General features: G+C 45.9%; 6 protein-coding genes across 6 annotated transcripts in view; 4 read left to right on the top strand and 2 right to left on the bottom strand.

Moving 5' to 3' along the window:
- Window positions 1-2,641: 2,641 nt before the first annotated feature.
- On the top strand, window positions 2,642-4,443 carry LOC131889412 (ELKS/Rab6-interacting/CAST family member 1-like). Its single transcript, XM_059238508.1, has 2 exons — window positions 2,642-3,019; window positions 3,090-4,443. The coding sequence occupies exons 1-2, from the start codon at window positions 2,778-2,780 to the stop codon at window positions 4,381-4,383; spliced, it is 1,536 nt and encodes a 511-aa protein (XP_059094491.1). The 5' UTR covers window positions 2,642-2,777; the 3' UTR covers window positions 4,384-4,443.
- LOC131889414 (uncharacterized) lies at window positions 4,433-5,143 on the bottom strand. Its single transcript, XM_059238510.1, has 2 exons — window positions 4,846-5,143; window positions 4,433-4,768 (listed from the first exon to the last, which is right to left on the bottom strand). The coding sequence occupies exons 1-2, from the start codon at window positions 5,068-5,070 to the stop codon at window positions 4,487-4,489; spliced, it is 507 nt and encodes a 168-aa protein (XP_059094493.1). The 5' UTR covers window positions 5,071-5,143; the 3' UTR covers window positions 4,433-4,486.
- A 1,031-nt stretch (window positions 5,144-6,174) lies between these two features.
- On the top strand, window positions 6,175-8,983 carry LOC131889411 (uncharacterized; the record flags this gene model as incomplete). Its single annotated transcript, XM_059238507.1, is given in 2 exon segments — window positions 6,175-6,610; window positions 7,132-8,983. Coding segments are annotated over 2 exon segments (2,037 nt in total). The 3' UTR covers window positions 8,738-8,983.
- Window positions 8,984-9,246: 263 nt separating this feature from the next.
- On the top strand, window positions 9,247-10,427 carry LOC131889413 (beta-1,4-galactosyltransferase 1-like). Its single transcript, XM_059238509.1, has 2 exons — window positions 9,247-10,029; window positions 10,089-10,427. The coding sequence occupies exons 1-2, from the start codon at window positions 9,342-9,344 to the stop codon at window positions 10,373-10,375; spliced, it is 975 nt and encodes a 324-aa protein (XP_059094492.1). The 5' UTR covers window positions 9,247-9,341; the 3' UTR covers window positions 10,376-10,427.
- Window positions 10,428-10,585: 158 nt separating this feature from the next.
- Window positions 10,586-11,277, bottom strand: LOC131889415 (selenoprotein K-like). Its single transcript, XM_059238512.1, has one exon. It carries the CDS (start codon window positions 11,149-11,151, stop codon window positions 10,873-10,875), a length of 279 nt encoding a protein of 92 aa, XP_059094495.1. The 5' UTR covers window positions 11,152-11,277; the 3' UTR covers window positions 10,586-10,872.
- Window positions 11,278-11,857: 580 nt separating this feature from the next.
- Window positions 11,858-15,852, top strand: part of LOC131889410 (brefeldin A-inhibited guanine nucleotide-exchange protein 2-like) — a 5,125-nt gene continuing 1,130 nt past the window's right edge. Inside the window, exon 1 of the mRNA XM_059238506.1 lies at window positions 11,858-15,852. This exon is cut by the window's right edge and continues 1,130 nt beyond it. Within this exon, the coding sequence (XP_059094489.1) occupies window positions 12,188-15,852 (3,665 nt within the window). The 5' untranslated portion in view covers window positions 11,858-12,187.

The following is a 15,852-nucleotide window of genomic DNA, read 5'->3' as shown; positions in this document are numbered from 1 at the left end:
ATCTGCAATTCCCATCTTCACTTATTTCATGTGCACTGAACCAGTCCTAGTCATATTCATTGTGATGTCACTTTCTAGTGATAAGTCTTGACTGACCACTTCATTCTTTAATCTCTTTTTGTATAAGATATTTACACATACAGTTATATACATTTTACAATCGGACATGACCAAGAGTTGCTGCAAGTAAACTGTTTCGTTTCAATGTTATGTTGTCAAAAGGTAATGATGCAGACCAAGAGGCCGAAAATTAGAGTTTTATTTCGAGCTTACTGTCTAACTTTGACCAGTTCCCTAAACATAGTTTTGGGCTCAAAATTGGCCAAGTTAATCTGTTCTACAAGATCTTGCAATCATTCAACGCGCTTCTTTTGAATAAATTGATGGGTTTAGGAGATAAAAAGTGTTTGCCTTCATTCACATTCCAAATCTCTAGTCCATGATTAAGCCTTGCTGCCATCTGAGTCTAAGTCTTGGAAGCTGACGGTAGGTCTGGGAAGATATTGCTCTTTTTATAAGGCCTCAAATCTCAATTTGCCAGATCTGGAAGACCATGTTTTGTATCTTCACGGCACCTTATTCTCATGCCGGCAAAAACTCGTTCTTGGCCAAAGTCCTTGACTGGATTCTCATAACAGATGGGATCGAGTGGTCATGAGGTGGTGGGGTTTAAAATGTTTTTTCAAACAGACCAATCTTCATTGGGCCGCTGGTCATGGAACCCACAGCATCACCAAGAGAGATGAAACCATGATATCCAGTTGATTCAATGAGGATATTGTTGGTGAGTGGCGTTCTCTACTTTTCCAACAGCACTTTCACTTGGTTCTCAAGGCTCTTCCAGTCCAAAGGTCTTCTTGGTCAATCCGAGGGCAAAATTCCCCAGGTCTAGAGGTACCCCAGCTGGCTGAAGAGGACTCACTTGCCAATATCAGGAGATGGATAGACGGCCTTGCACTTTGGATAAGTTGACCTCTGGGTCAGCCTCCTTGGCCTTGGTTGGTGAATAGGTTTTCTCTGAAGGCGGGATTCGATCCCACGCCCTCTTGGGAACCATATTGTGCTTCCATTGACCACTCACTTTGACAATCAATGGACCACGGATAGGATTAAACTACAATGTAAAACTCTCCCTTGATGTTTTTGCTACTACAGAATTGTTTTGCCACTAAGTTGGCTTTGGCATCAGCTGAACTGATGCGACGAGAGCGCCAAAATTACAGCTTACTGACAAGGATTGCCAAGTCAGCCTCACAATTTCAACAAGCACTCTATAGATGTATAGTCTTAGGAGTGAACACTATTGGTTTGCCATGTCCTGGGCTCTTTCATGTAAGGACATTTTCAAGGGAAATCAATGATTGATATTCTTTTACGCAGATGGCAGACCAATAGGCAGGCAGATAAGACACACTCACTCGCAAATTCTCTGTGCCCGGAATTATACGTTAATTGTCAATAATATCAACATCTTCATGGAGGTCTACCTCTTTCTCAGTTTTTATGGAATCCATATCAAGCTCCCTAGGGTGCTTACTTGCATTCACATTTCCCGATGATAATTAATAGGGCTCTGATCTTGGATGGCCAAGTCTTGGGAAATAAGGATGGACGGGCCTCTGTGAAAGATTGTTCATGCCGTCCTCTTCATTTTCATTTTTGAGCTTTATCTAGATCTGGTCATACAAGGTTTTCAAATGTGGAACTAACGATGAGAGGATATTGGATTTGGTATTTTTCAACGGCTCTCATCCAGTTTGAGGGGGTGGTTCAAGTTGGCCAAGTTTTGGAAATGGTTCGACCCAATGGTAGTGAGGTTGGTGGGCCACTAAGTGGGTTGTCACACAATGATTTGAAAGACAATTTCACTTCAGATTTTACATTGGGTCAGGGCAACTGATGGGGATCAAATAAATAATCACGGGAGGTTGCAATGGCATATGACATTACTGGTGGAATCGGGGTGGAATGTCGTAAACCGGTTAGTTAGGCTTAAAAAAGAACCCTGATTTTTCTTCCGTCAAACCAGGGTTACTTTTTGTTCAAACTTAACATTTTACATTACATTAGAATCGGCTGGTGCTTTCACTTTCCAAGTGTTTTGGCAACCTTGAATTTAAAATTTGATTTGATCCCATGACTAGTCAGAGCACGTTCCTACTTGAAATCGAGCCCCATCAATGTCTCGCAGCTGTCAATTCTTAGGGTGACCAGGGTAAAGCCGTCCTTGAGTAGGGCGACTCGAAAATGAAAAAAATGGGTTGCTCAATACTAAACAAAAAAATTGGTATGCAATAGCTGAAATCTAGATGTTATTAATGTGTCGAAGACAGGAATTGGTGAATGAAGTGATGAAATGGTTGCATATGATTTATTCTTCTATCTAGGAATGTTGGTTTTTCCTTATTGCAAAGTGTCCAGAAATGTAACAAGATACTTATAATTGTCGTGGGATTTTTGAGAAACTTTTGCAATTCCTTTTGTGGTAAGCAATCCGTATCTGCCGCCTTGCATCTGCCGAAATCGTCTATATTCTCTTTTGTCTTTGGCTGAATGTGCAATATTGAGTTTTTGAACCAACAGATACCTTGTCTTTCATTGAATTTTAGCGCTTCGACTATCCAGAAATTTTGAAAGAGGCTGCCTAACAAGACGAAAACCAAAAAGGCCAGAAATGGGCTCGCTGTAACCAACCGAAAGCAGTGGCCGTTCAAAAACTGGTTTAAAGTGGATTATAAATCCTTGATCCTTTGCGTTCCCTTTGTTCCCCCGTAACGATGTCGTTCCATGGAGCATTGAAGGAACTGGAGGAATTGGAGGCTCAACTAAGAGACTCTGAATTGCAAATACTCCAGGTAAGTACCCGGAATGCCGTTCTCCAAGCCCAATTGAACGACAAGAATCAGCAAATCCGGGATGCCCGCCTAAAAGTTGAGGAGTTAGATCGGGTTATCCATGATGAAAATGAGAAAATCCGATGGATCGACCAAGCCACTCAAGCCAAGCAGAATAATATGAGGTACGGGTGTTATTATCTTTATGATATTGGCCATTTTAGGGATATTAATGGGGCATGGGGCTATTTTCAGGTTAATTCAGGCCAAGTTACCGGAACTGGAAAGACAGAATCAGGATTTGAAGGCCAAGAAAGAGACCGAGATCGAGCGGTTGGAGACAAGTCTAAAGCGGAAGCGTGACAGATTGGCTCAAAGTATGGCAGTCTGGTCTGGCCATCCTCAGTTTGAATATTGGTCCACCAAGAAGAGAAATGTGGCCTCTGTAGATGAGGAAATAGAAGAAGTCTTGGATGCCATTCAAAAGATTCGTGAAGAGATTAAAACTGAGAAAGAGGTTTGGAATCGACATCAAGCAAAGAGGATTGATCTGGACAATTTGAGGATGGAGCATCAGGGTCAGAAAGACCAGTTAGCAGCGTTGGATAGGGAAAGAGCTCAATTAGATCAGATTTGGAACGACGAGATTCAAGCTCAGGTAGAAAACAGGCATCGGGGACCTAGAGAATCTTCAGTCCAACCGTGTTCCGTGTCGCTTCAGAAAGAACAGGAACAAGCAAAACAACTGGAGCCACCCGAATCCATGGATACCTCCGAACAAGTCATAGATTTGTCGTCCAGGGTTGTCGACTCTTCTCACAATACCCCTGGTCATACTACTCATTATGGAAAGGGAACGCCCAAACCGAGTCCAAATTCTAAATGGGCAAAAGTCAAGGTAACTCCCAAAAGGCCATCGTTATCAGCATTGTTTGCTGCCACTCCCAGTCCGAAAACCGAGTCCTCGCTTTCCGCCAACAAGATCCCAAACATTGGAAAATTGTCCCTACCTGCTTTTCCTAAACTCAATCCCCCGCGAACAAGCAAATTAGGCTCAATGCCCGCAGTTCCTATTATCTTTCCAATGAGACCCATGGGAGATGCGCTGCGTGCGACGATCAAGTCGAATTTTCCTCCTTTGAATTTGAAGCTGAATATGCCGAAGACTAATTTGACGAACACCAAGTCGCCACTGCCGCAAGTGAATTCACCCGCACCACTTCATAACCCTGCACCAAATTCCCTTTCACCAGACAAATCGTTCCAGTCTGGTTCCAAGGAGCCCGAAGATCCCAAACATTCAAGTCAATCTACGAATGACTTCGACTCGATGAAGTTTGCGAAAGGCGACCAACCCATTTCTGGATCAGAGAAGGAATTTCAATTTGCCGGCTTCGAATTCAGGGCCAATGATGGCAATGCGTCAGCGAGCAACTTCAACATGGAGGGGCGTGATTTTACTTCCATCTTTGGAGGCATAGACACAAATGGCTCCGAAAAGAAAAGTTCAGCTGGAGAAGATCCTTTCTCGTTCGCTTTTAATTTTTGAAAACTTGGCAGTTAAAGGATTGAGCCAATGTTGGAAAATAAATTGCCTCTAAATTTAAAATTCGTGTATTTCTACTAAAATAGAGTCTGTAGTTTCATAAAATTTAGTATACATCAGTTGGCAGGGCATTGGAAGAATCTTCCAGATTTAATGATCGTCCACCAATACCATCATCATCCTCTTCATCGACCATTTGCATTAATCGTCCTGCACTTTGACCTTGCCGAGAAAAGAAAGGTGTGGCGCCGCCTCCAGCGCATCCTATTTTGGTCACGGCCATGTTACAGAACTGCCGAGAGGGTGTCGCATCCGGGCAATTGTTAGGTTGATTCAAATAGCAGAACAGTCTTCGGTCTGCACTGTCACGGGTGATGCAATTGCCAACCTGAAGATTCCAAAACATAGGGTAAATTGTTTCACGTAAACCATGGAATAAACCAATGTGATTGCACACCAACTTACAATAGAGCCGGTAGGAGAGTTCCATTTGAAATCAGAGCATTCGCATCCAAATTGTTGCCTGGGAGGAAAGCGGGTCCCCGGAAGACCCAAAACGCCAGCCAAGTTGTTTCCAGATTGAGCTTGCGAGAGGTTCACCATTCCAAATAAGATAACGACCAAAAGCAAGGTCCACGGACGATAAGGTCGGTTGGGACGACCGCATGGGCAAGGGCATCGAAGACACATAATCCACGTATTAAGCGCGAGACGGAGGACTTGATTCAAGGCTAATGTAATAATGATCTTTCAACCTGACCTCTTCACACAAACATTTGACAAGTTTCCGAGCAAGAGCATATCGGAAAATGAGGAGCAAAATTAACCATATGACACCTCAAGGCAAGGACAACCAAGCATCCACAATGCACAAAATCATGATTGATGCAAAGCATTGAGTAGAAATATAGAGATTAAGAAGTAATACCCATCTTTAAGGTCTAACAGAAAAAACATCAGGAGTATGATTCAGCGAATGATTTATGATTTTAGGGAGATTACCCTAACTTGCCTTTTCACCTTGCTGGTTGACATTGATTTCTCAGTAAAAGCACCTCCAAACAATTCCCTCTTTGCATTTGGTAGGTATCAATAAAATCATTCTTTTCAAATCAACACACATCATAAAATGGAAAAGCATTCCCACAACAAATCATTATCCATACATCACTAATATTTTTGCTACAATTCATCTCTTCAAGAAACAACAAAACACAGTCATGTCCAAAACTCATCGATCCAGTCAAATCTAGCTCTGTCCATCGAAATCTTGTCAACCTGCTTTCAACTCGCTATGAGCTCAACAAACACAAATTCCAAACCGGTTTTTTTCCCACAGACTTGCCACAAATTCTGACTTTCTCCATGAGTCTTGTGTAGCGTTGCCAAATTTCCAATCTTGGTTACCTTTAAATAGCTCAATCAACAGCCAGGAGAAAGTTAAGTCCATATCGTAATGGGTACCTCTAGCATTTAATGGCCACGCTAAAAGCAAATGACCCCCAACTCTTAAATGGGCCATCAAATGTCTTCTTGCCTGACTGATTCTAGTCTGTTATTGTTAATGATATTTTCCAATCGCCTACTGTTAAGCTCGAATTTGGCCTCCAAGCTCTTGGTGGTTTGGCAACGCTCGTAATGCCCGTTAGTAGTTCAGTCTGTTTGTTCTGCAATTCCGGTGATTCCCGTCCGTTTTCAGCCATTCAATCTCGGGGAATCTCTCTGAAGGCAATTGGCGTTTGAACATTACCACAAAAATCATCCCGTAATCATCGTCAAACCATGCTCTCGATTGCATCATGAGCGCCCCCGGAAAACGTCAGGCCGCCAAACGCGAAGGGGGCCGGGCTCGCGGCGGCGTGGGTGTGATCAATAGCCAACCACTCTTGCAGGGCGTGTCGGCTTGGAATGAGCCTCTAACCGAGGATTTGAGTGACACGGATTGCCGTGATTTCATTTGGCCGCGGAAGAAGCGCCAACGCGGCGGCCCTTCGACTCCGGGCGTGAAGACACGCCCCCTGAGTCAAATGACTGGCTCTTCGCCCAAGCCCTTGATTCGATGTGGCAAGAAATTGCGCTCGAGTCGTTCTAGTGCGGGTGGCACGACCTCATCATCGTCGTCTTCGTCGCAGACTGGACGCAAGACGCTTCTCAACGTGGATAACCACTTGTTTGTGGGTGCTATTCCGCGGAACGTATCTGCGGGCGAAATCACCAAGCTCTTCCGAAAGTGAGGCCAATTAAGACATGATCAACCGCTTTATAGTTTTCGGTGTACGGTGTCATAGTTGGGAATTTCGATCAGTTCGAAGCTAGATTGGTTTAATATGTAGAAGGGTGAAGCGGATAGACTACAAAAACATCATTTATGAAGGCAAAAATGGGAGACATGAAGGAAGGTACTCAAACCCGATAATAAAGACGATCGATGACGATGATAATCATCGGTCTGTCTAGTCAACCAGAGTCGCTTGGTTGAGGCGCCCTTAAAAATGTGTAGAGCGAGCGGAAGAAAATACACACTCGAAGCAAGCCAGGGCATTATCGTTGAGCATATGAAAAATTGTCTCGGTTTTAAAGAGCGACTCTTGGCATTTAAAGGAGTCCCAAATTGAATTATTTATTCACCAACAAGAACATCTAAATTGATTGCGATCTCTCTAATGTTAGATATATTCTGCGAGTAGGTTGTTGTTTATCGAATTGCCCGAGTTAGCCCGACCACAAATCATCGTGGCCATTCCATTTCAGATTTGGGCCCACCAACGATGTGTGTATTTTCGAATCGACCCGCAATCCGACGTTTAATTTCGGGTTCATCGAGTTCCGTCGTTTTGAAGACCTGAAGAAAGTACTCAACGGTCCGTCCATTTTTGGTGTGGACAAAAAAGGCCATAAATACGAGTTGAACGTAGAAAAGCGTCGAGATGCGCGAGTTAATCCCAGCGCTAAAGCCACTACCAATTCATCATCTCTTGAGCCCCCATGTCGTCCCGACCTGTCGGGATCATCTGACGCTTCCCCCCAGGATACCGCCCCGAGCCACACCCTTCCGTGGGCGGCTCGATTCAAACGGAAATCTGCGTGGAACCAGGATCTGACGAAGGCTTCCGTGACCGCTTTGGGCATGTGGACTGATCTCCTGCAGCGATTCAATTGGCAGTTCGTAGCTGCCAAGTACTTGTATAGGATCATGACCATGGAGGATTACTTGTCCACCTATTGCCACGCCCTCTGCAGTTACTGGGAAGCTCAGGAGCTCTCTTTGGATGTACTCATATCTCGTTTGGTAGAGTTGTCTGAAACATGTCCTCATCATGATCTGAACGAAGTCATGGCCCCTAGCATTTCAGGATTAGTTTGCAATCAAACCGCCGAGAATGGACGATATGCAAACAATAAGCGAAGCTTCAATCTGGCCGCCATTTTGATTCAGAGCACCCATTTGTTCCAATTGGAAGATCAGAGAGTAATGATCAAGCGGATCATGGACAAAAACGAAGCCAAGATCAAGTTGCACCATCTCTTGGTGGAAGGACTATTCATCTACTTTTTCGCCAAATTCGCCCATGGGCCTATGTTCAACATCAAGATCGCTTTCTACGAGCGATCAGAACCCATTCATTCTGTCCTGAAGATTATGACTGGCCATTCCGACATGGCTGCGGCTTTGTTGCACTACTTCAAGAGCCTATCCGATATTTTCGTCTATGAACCGAAGCGGGGAGAGCTCACTTTGACCGTGGATTACTTTAGCAAAAGCAAGAAAGAAGAGATGCGACCTCATCTCGAATGTAAATATCTGTTCCACCCTCCGGTCCCCGTGGCTGCCACTTCTAGCACTCCTCCGTTGTCACCCTCTGTATTCTCTACCTCAGTCCCTTCGAAGATTGAGACTATTAGTGAGGTCTCCTTCGTCACAGATAGTGATGATGAGCACGAGCCTTTTTCCTCCACTTCTGGATTGGGTGACGCAGAATTGGACCCCCGGTTCTTGGACTCATTTTCCATGCTGGAATTCAACCCTATCCTGTCCCCTGTGGAAGCTGTACATGCCAAACGATTGCCGGAAGTCCAGAGTCTCCCTCACAACGTGAGTTCGGTTATCCAGCCTCTACTTTTGGATAGTGATGATGACAACATTGATTTTGAATTGGGCTTGGTGAGCAATCCCATGATTATCGATAAGCTCATCTCAAGACTTGAGAGTCAAATGCGTCGCAAAGTCCACGCGAACGTCCCCCAAATGAAGGAAGATTTGGAAATGGAGTGCCGTAAGGTAATCGAGCAACTCCTAAAGAAGCACAACATATCCGATGAACATCTACCTCGATTTAGCTCGCTTGAGCAACACTGAGCAAAACAACCCACACAATATGAAAGCCGTTAAGTTTATTGTCCATGTTAATTAATCCGTGCTTGTTTTGTTTTCGTGTATGTTAGGGATCTGATTCCCATAGCTTTGTTTTCTGGGACTGTCGGGACCTGTTCTCACGTCTCTGGTGGTTGTTATCGCCCATAATCCGAAAAATGCCATGCTCGGTTTTTAACTAATGTATCCAGGTGTTTTCACGGTCGAAATTAAACCTGATCCAGAAATGTAGATTTGTCAATCAATTACATTATGAAGCGATTCACAGAACAATGGGCCAAAGGTAGAATAATTCAAAGGGCCAGTCAAACAACTTTTATCATTCTTTAGAGTCGGTGACATTTGTGTACAAATTGGTAGCGGTTTCGAACCAATTTATGGTACCAATTGCCTCATTCAATCCCATGATCTAGCTTATTTTGCGATTCTCCCTTCGCGAGTAGTAATATGTTTCGACTATCTCCCTCTTCTTTTCAAAAGTTTTCTGTTTTGTTCCTAGAGGGCTATTCCAATTCAAAACAAAGGAAATCATGGTGGCATTTATGATGCTATTCCTTTGATGCTATTCCTTTAAACATCTTTGGGTGGCATGAGATACTACAAATGTCTCAAGGATCTCGGTGTCAATCCGTGGCCTTATTTGGGCTTGGGTCTCACATTGATCGTCTTTATCCACCCTGGCCGTTTTTCGGTGAGCTTTGACCATCATGTGATTCAGGAGGAGGATCTCATCCCATCTTTGGTTGCCTTGCCCGATGAGGGCCAAGTTCAATCCAAATGCCCACTCAATCTGGAGCATCTCGCTCATCCTGGCTTCAAGTCCTTCCCTGTTGAGCAAGGAGGGGGCTGGAATCCTCCAGACTGTATCCCGCGATTTCATTCAGTTCTGGTCATTCCCTATCGAGATCGTCCGGAAAATCTCCAGCAGTTTCTGGCATTTATGCATCCTTTCTTACAACGTCAGAACTTGTCTTACGATATATTTGTCATCGAGCAAGCGCCGGGCATGGCCTTCAATCGGGCCAAATTATTCAACATCGGGTTCCGAGAGGCCTTGAAAGCCACATCCGAGGCTTATTGCTTCATTTTCCACGACGTCGATCTCTTACCCATGGATCGTCGAAATATTTATGCTTGCACGAGACAACCTCGACACATGACCTCTCATTTGGACAAGTTCCGATACAACTTACCCTATCCCCAGTTATTTGGAGGAGGTATTGCCATACTTAAAGACCAGTTCCAGGCTGTGAATGGATTCTCCAATCGTTTCTTCGGTAAAATCGTAGAGTTCAAGGTTCCAGATCGTCCGTCTAATGACTATTTCCCACTCTAGGTTGGGGTGGCGAGGACGATGATCTGAGCCAGAATCGGGTGTTGGCCTCGGGTTATCAGATCTGTCGTTTTCCATCGGACATCAATCGCTATCAGATGTTGTCACATAGACCAGCCCCCAGGATGGCGGACAATTATCGGAAATTCAAGGCGGCAGGTGGATCCGATCACGATGGAATGATCTTATCGCGAGACGGTCTGAGCGATCTCATGTATACGGTCTTGGCTCGAACTAGAGAGGAGTTGTACACCAAAATCCTGGTCGACCTGTCCACATCAATGCAATAATGCAGTATTTAATATATATATATACATACATATATACTCTCAATCGCTACTACGGCTTTGACTAACATGGGTAAAGGCATGGATATCGAAACGAACGCTTCTAGTTTATTGATTCAGGCAGGCCTTTCATAATATTCAAACCGTGTTGCTCAGTACCATATTTCATTTTCTCTTAAAAGAAAAATGTCCCACCTCAGTAAAAGTCAGTCATAGTTTCAGTAATAATTTTAGTTCACCCAAGATTCTGACATAGTCAAACGGTAGTTTTCACATCGTAAGTATAATTAGTGTCCCACAATGGGCTGATCATCCGGGTTCTTCTGTCCCCCGAGGGAATGTGATCCATTCTTGTCTCGTGGCACTTCATAAATTGGTCATTCAAGTCCAACGCCCATGGATCCGCCCATCTGGGAAAACACGGAGAAAGCTTCACTTCTCATTCCAAATCAGGTTCTATCAACCTCATCTGTGTGCTGAACGAGAAGTGCGGCTTAACCTCATCCACCGCCTCGCATGGGCGGGGGACTAGGTCCACCCCCGGAGGCGGGTCCGAATCCGCCGAATCTTCGACGAGGACCGGCGGGAGGCGGTCCTCGACCACCATTAGAGCGATAATCGGTCGAATAACCCGTGCCCTTTTTAGTTAGGTCGGGATTGATGAGGGTTTGAAAGAAGAGACTCATGAAGGTGATCAGGCCCCAGAAGCCATCGGTGAGGGTGGCTAAGCCCCAGGGGCGGGCCTCCAGCACACGCCCCTGACTGTCAATGTACACCATGCCCAGGAAAAGAGAGCGAGTGGATCGCCTATCACGACGTTTCTCAACACTGTTACGATCAATTTGTGGGAGATGATGAAGGTTGTGAAAACTAGAGAACTATTCTATCGGAGACGAATCAGCTTTCACTGGCGTGGACCAATCACAAACGGATACTAGACTCTAGGGTGACGAGGAGGAAATTCAGAAATTCAAGGCACATATGACTTCAATCCTAGCTCAAAAATGGGCGGATGTCATCCCATCTCATATTGAGTAGCGTTACTGGATACAAAGATGCGCAGAAAACCTTCAACAAAAGCTTCCAATTGTGGATCTGCCTTCAGGTTTGCTATTCAACCAAAACCAGGGATGAGAAATCATCAAAAGCCATTTCGACCATGTGGCAGAAAGAGGCATAAATTCTCTCAAAGTCGACTTTGGCCATCTCTGATCAGAAGTGGCTAGCTAGCTAGTCGAGTCCATGCACAATTAGTTCAGATCCTTTAAGCGATTTGTGATCTTTCCGTTACCGTCACTCTATAGAGTTGAGTATTCGTGTCTCAGTTCGGCGCTCCGGCGTTCGTTCCTCCATTAGTTGCCTCTTACCTGTGCTCGAACTCGGCCGTTTGGCCTGAAAAGTCAATATGCCTGACTGCCAGCTGACTCAGTTCTGTCATCATCAGCTTAGTCTATGTGTGGCTTCAGTGGTCTCAAGGTCTCGGGTGTTTGGCTGGCCTTCGAGTCCGTGTCCGCCATGATCGGCATGCTCGGCGTGATATACACATGCACTCGTTGAGTCGGTTAGTTCCTCTCATTCCTCCATGCGTACTCATCATCCGTCGGATCCGTGCCTATCTCGATGACCAAGAACGAATCCACTTGAGATTGTGCGTGTGTGTCAGTGGGGTCAGTGGTGTTAGTGCTCGAAATCATTGGATCCCTCCGCTCCCTCCACTCCCTCCCTGAATATTGGACATCATGCAGGCTAACAAGGCCAGGGATTAGACGGCTTTGAGATCGACTCCCAGGCAATCAGAGGCGTTGGTTCTTCTCTATGTTATATGCCGGATCGTGGAAGATGTTGTTCCTGGAAAAGGCCATCGAGAATCTTCTCCAAGACAAGGACGTCAAGCGGGCCCAATATCAAGAACTTCGCGAAGCCTGCGAGACGGCCTTGTCCGATCTCAAGGCTCTTCGACCCAATCCGGAATCGACGGAATCTGAGTCCGGGAACAACAATGGACCGGCTGAATCCTCGGTCAAATCTTCCATATTGCCGGAATTGGACCCGACGGCCTTGATTCAGGTGGAACGCACGTTTCGGCCTTTTGAGTTGGCTTGTCAGGCCACCAAAAATGCCCGCCTGGTCATTTCGGCCTTGGATAGTCTGCAGAAGCTGGTGGCATACGGGCATTTGAGGTTCTCCCACACGCCTTTGCCGCTCGCGGTCTCGCCGCAGCATCCGTCTTTGGAGGATCGATTGGTGAATGCCGTGGCCAATGCGTTTAGTGGGCCCCACACCGATGAGCAGATCCAATTGCAGGTCTTGAAGGCCCTGCTGACCATCTTGACCTCGTCCAATGTGCGCGTGCATGATAATAGCTTGCTTTTGTCCGTGCGCACGTGTTATAATATCTATTTGGCCTCGCGAAATATCATCAACCAGACCACGGCCAAGGCCACCATGAGTCAGATTCTTAATTATGTGTTCAGTGCCATGGAATCAGCTTCGGCCGTTCAATTTCCTCATTACGAGGGCCAGACCGATGACGAGGCCCGATGGATGGTGGTGCCCATTTTATGGGATTTGGTCGATAATTTGGTCCAACGCGAGTTCCTCTCGCCGGAAATGTATCGCAATATGATGCAGCGCGACGCTTATTTGGTGTTCCGCTCTTTGTGCAAACTGTCCATGAAGCCTTTGCCGGAGGGCACGCCCGATCCCAAGTCCCATGAACTCCGTTCCAAGATTCTGTCACTGGAACTTTTATTGAGTATTCTCCAAAATAGTGGTCACGCCTTCCAACACAACGATATTTTCGTATCAGCCATCAAGTCGTATTTGTGTGTGGCCTTATCTCAAAACGGTGTGTCCAATGTGAGTGAGGTCTTTGAGCTCTCTTTGGCTCTATTCATCTCCCTCCTGACCAAATATCGGGTCCATCTTAAGCCCCAAATTGAGATCTTCTTCAAAGAGATTTGCTTGAATATCCTGGAAGCATCCAGTTCATCCTTTGAGCAAAAGTGGATGGTCGTGCAAGGGATTGGCAACATTTGTCATGACGCCCAAATCGTCATCGACATCTTCGTCAACTACGATTGCGATTTAGAGGCGGCCAACATTTTTGAACGCCTCGTCGACGATTTGTCCAAACTGGCCCAGGGCAAGCAAGCCTATGAGATTGGTGCTACGCCCAATCAATTGATGCAGATGCGTATTCGGTGCCTCGAGTGCTTGTGTTTTATTTTGAAATGCATGGTGGAGTGGTGCAAGGAGATGTACGTGAACCCACATTTGACCGAGAAGGAGAACAATCTGGAAACTACTGAGAGCGAAGAGAGCGAATTGGCCTCCGAAGACCCCACTCAATTGGAAAAAGTCAAGCAAAGAAAGTTTGTCCTCGAATACGGGATCAAATTATTTTCACATAAACCTGGCAAAGGAATCAAATATCTCATGGATAATGGGATCGTGGGCAAAGCTGACAAGGATGTGGCCATATTCCTCCATAAAGAATGTAACCGGCTGGATAAGACCGCTGCCGGCGAATACTTGGGGGAACTGGAGAACAAAGAGCTCATGTACTACTACGTGGACGAAATCAACTTTGCCGACATGGACTTTGTGTCCGCCCTGAGGCTTTTCCTCGGCAATTTCCGTCTGCCTGGCGAGGCCCAAAAGATTGATCGACTCATGGAAAAATTTGCCAGTCGATATGTGGAGTGCAACCCCACGCAAAAGCTGTTCAAATCCGCCGATGCTGCCTATGTCCTGGCCTATTCTGTGATCATGCTCACCACGGACCTCCATAGCTCCAACGTGAAGAAGAAGATGACGAAGGAAGAGTTCTTGAAGAACAACAAAGGTATCAACGATAGCGAAGACATTCCACCCGAGTATCTGGGCAAGATCTACGACGAAATCGCCTCCAATGAAATCAAGATGAAAGGCACGTCCTTGGCCAATAACAAGCTCGTCATCACGGATCTGAAACAACGGACCTTACTGTGGAATCGGGAAAGTGAATCCATTTCCCAGACAGCTGGTGCTCTCATGGAATCCGCCAGTAGCCGATGTGATGCCTTCACCTCAGCCAAACGACTCGACCATGTTAAGCCTATGTTCAAACTGATCTGGTCACCGCTCCTGGCCACTTTCAGCGTAGGTTTGCAATCCACGGATGACATGATCGTGGTCCAGTTGTGTTTGGAGGGCATTCGTTGTTGCATTCGATTGGCCAACATCTTCCATTTCACTCTTGAGCGAAACGCTTTCATTCAAGCCTTGGCCAGATTCACCCTCCTGACTGAGAATTCTAACGTGAAGGAGATGCGATCCAAAAACATCGAAGCCATTAAGACTCTCATCTCGGTGGCTCATACCGATGGCAACTACTTGGAGCACTCCTGGCTTGATATCATGAAATGCATTTCCCAACTCGAGTATGCTCAACTCTTGGGATCGCTCTCCACGAACGGATCGGATGGATCCATGGATCCTAACGCCAGACTGAACCTCGTCAATGATATGACCAGCGAGGCAAATTCTCAGAGCATCATTGTGGCTGTGGATCGAATTTTCACCGGCTCGAAGAACCTCAATGGCAACGCCATTGTCCATTTCTTTACTGCTCTCTGTGATGTGTCCAAGGAAGAAATAGGATCGAAGACCAACGTGCGGATGTATTCCCTCATCAAGTTGGTCGAAATCAGTTACTACAACATGGAGAGAATCCGGCTGGAGTGGTCCAGGATTTGGCACGTGGTGGGCAATCATTTCAACCTGGTTGGCTGCAAGGACGATCAGAATGTTTCCTTTTTCGCCGTGGATTCGTTAAAGCAGTTGTCGCTCAAGTTCTTGGAGAAAGGCGAGTTGCAGAACTTCCATTTTCAAAAGGATTTCCTCCGACCCTTTGAGTTCATCATGAAAAACAACAAATCACCTCAGATCCGCGATATGGTCATCCGATGTCTTTCCCAAATGATTCAGAGCCAAAGTCAGAACATCAAGTCTGGATGGAAGAACTTCTTCGCCACCTTTGGTCTGGCCGCTAGTGATGACGTCGAGTCCATCGTGGCCTTGAGTCATCAGACCACCCAAAGGATCGTGACCAAATTGATCAGTGACAACAAGCTGGTGCTGAAAGAGTCTTTCCAGGACTGCGTGAAATGTCTGTCGGAATTTGCCTGCAACCAGATGCTACAAGACGTGGCCATGGAGTCATTGCAACTCATCCGGAAATGTGCGGAATTCGTCAACAACCACCAAGAGCAATTCGAAAACTTCCCGGGACCGCGTCTATCAAGTTCCCAGGTAAATGGAGACCAAGATGAGCATGCAATAGCTCGTGGGAACGTATGGATCCGCGGTTGGTTCCCGGTTTTATTCGAGCTCTCATGTGTGATCAACAAGAGCAAGCTCGATATTCGAACGAGAAGTTTGACCATCCTTTTCGATATCGTCAAGCAGCATGGGCAATCCTTCGAGGAGAACTGGTG

The sequence above is a fragment of the Tigriopus californicus genome, chromosome 10 (assembly GCF_007210705.1).
Source record: "Tigriopus californicus strain San Diego chromosome 10, Tcal_SD_v2.1, whole genome shotgun sequence".
Lineage (NCBI taxonomy): Eukaryota > Metazoa > Arthropoda > Copepoda > Harpacticoida > Harpacticidae > Tigriopus > Tigriopus californicus.
This window is presented reverse-complemented; position numbering and strand designations above follow the sequence as displayed.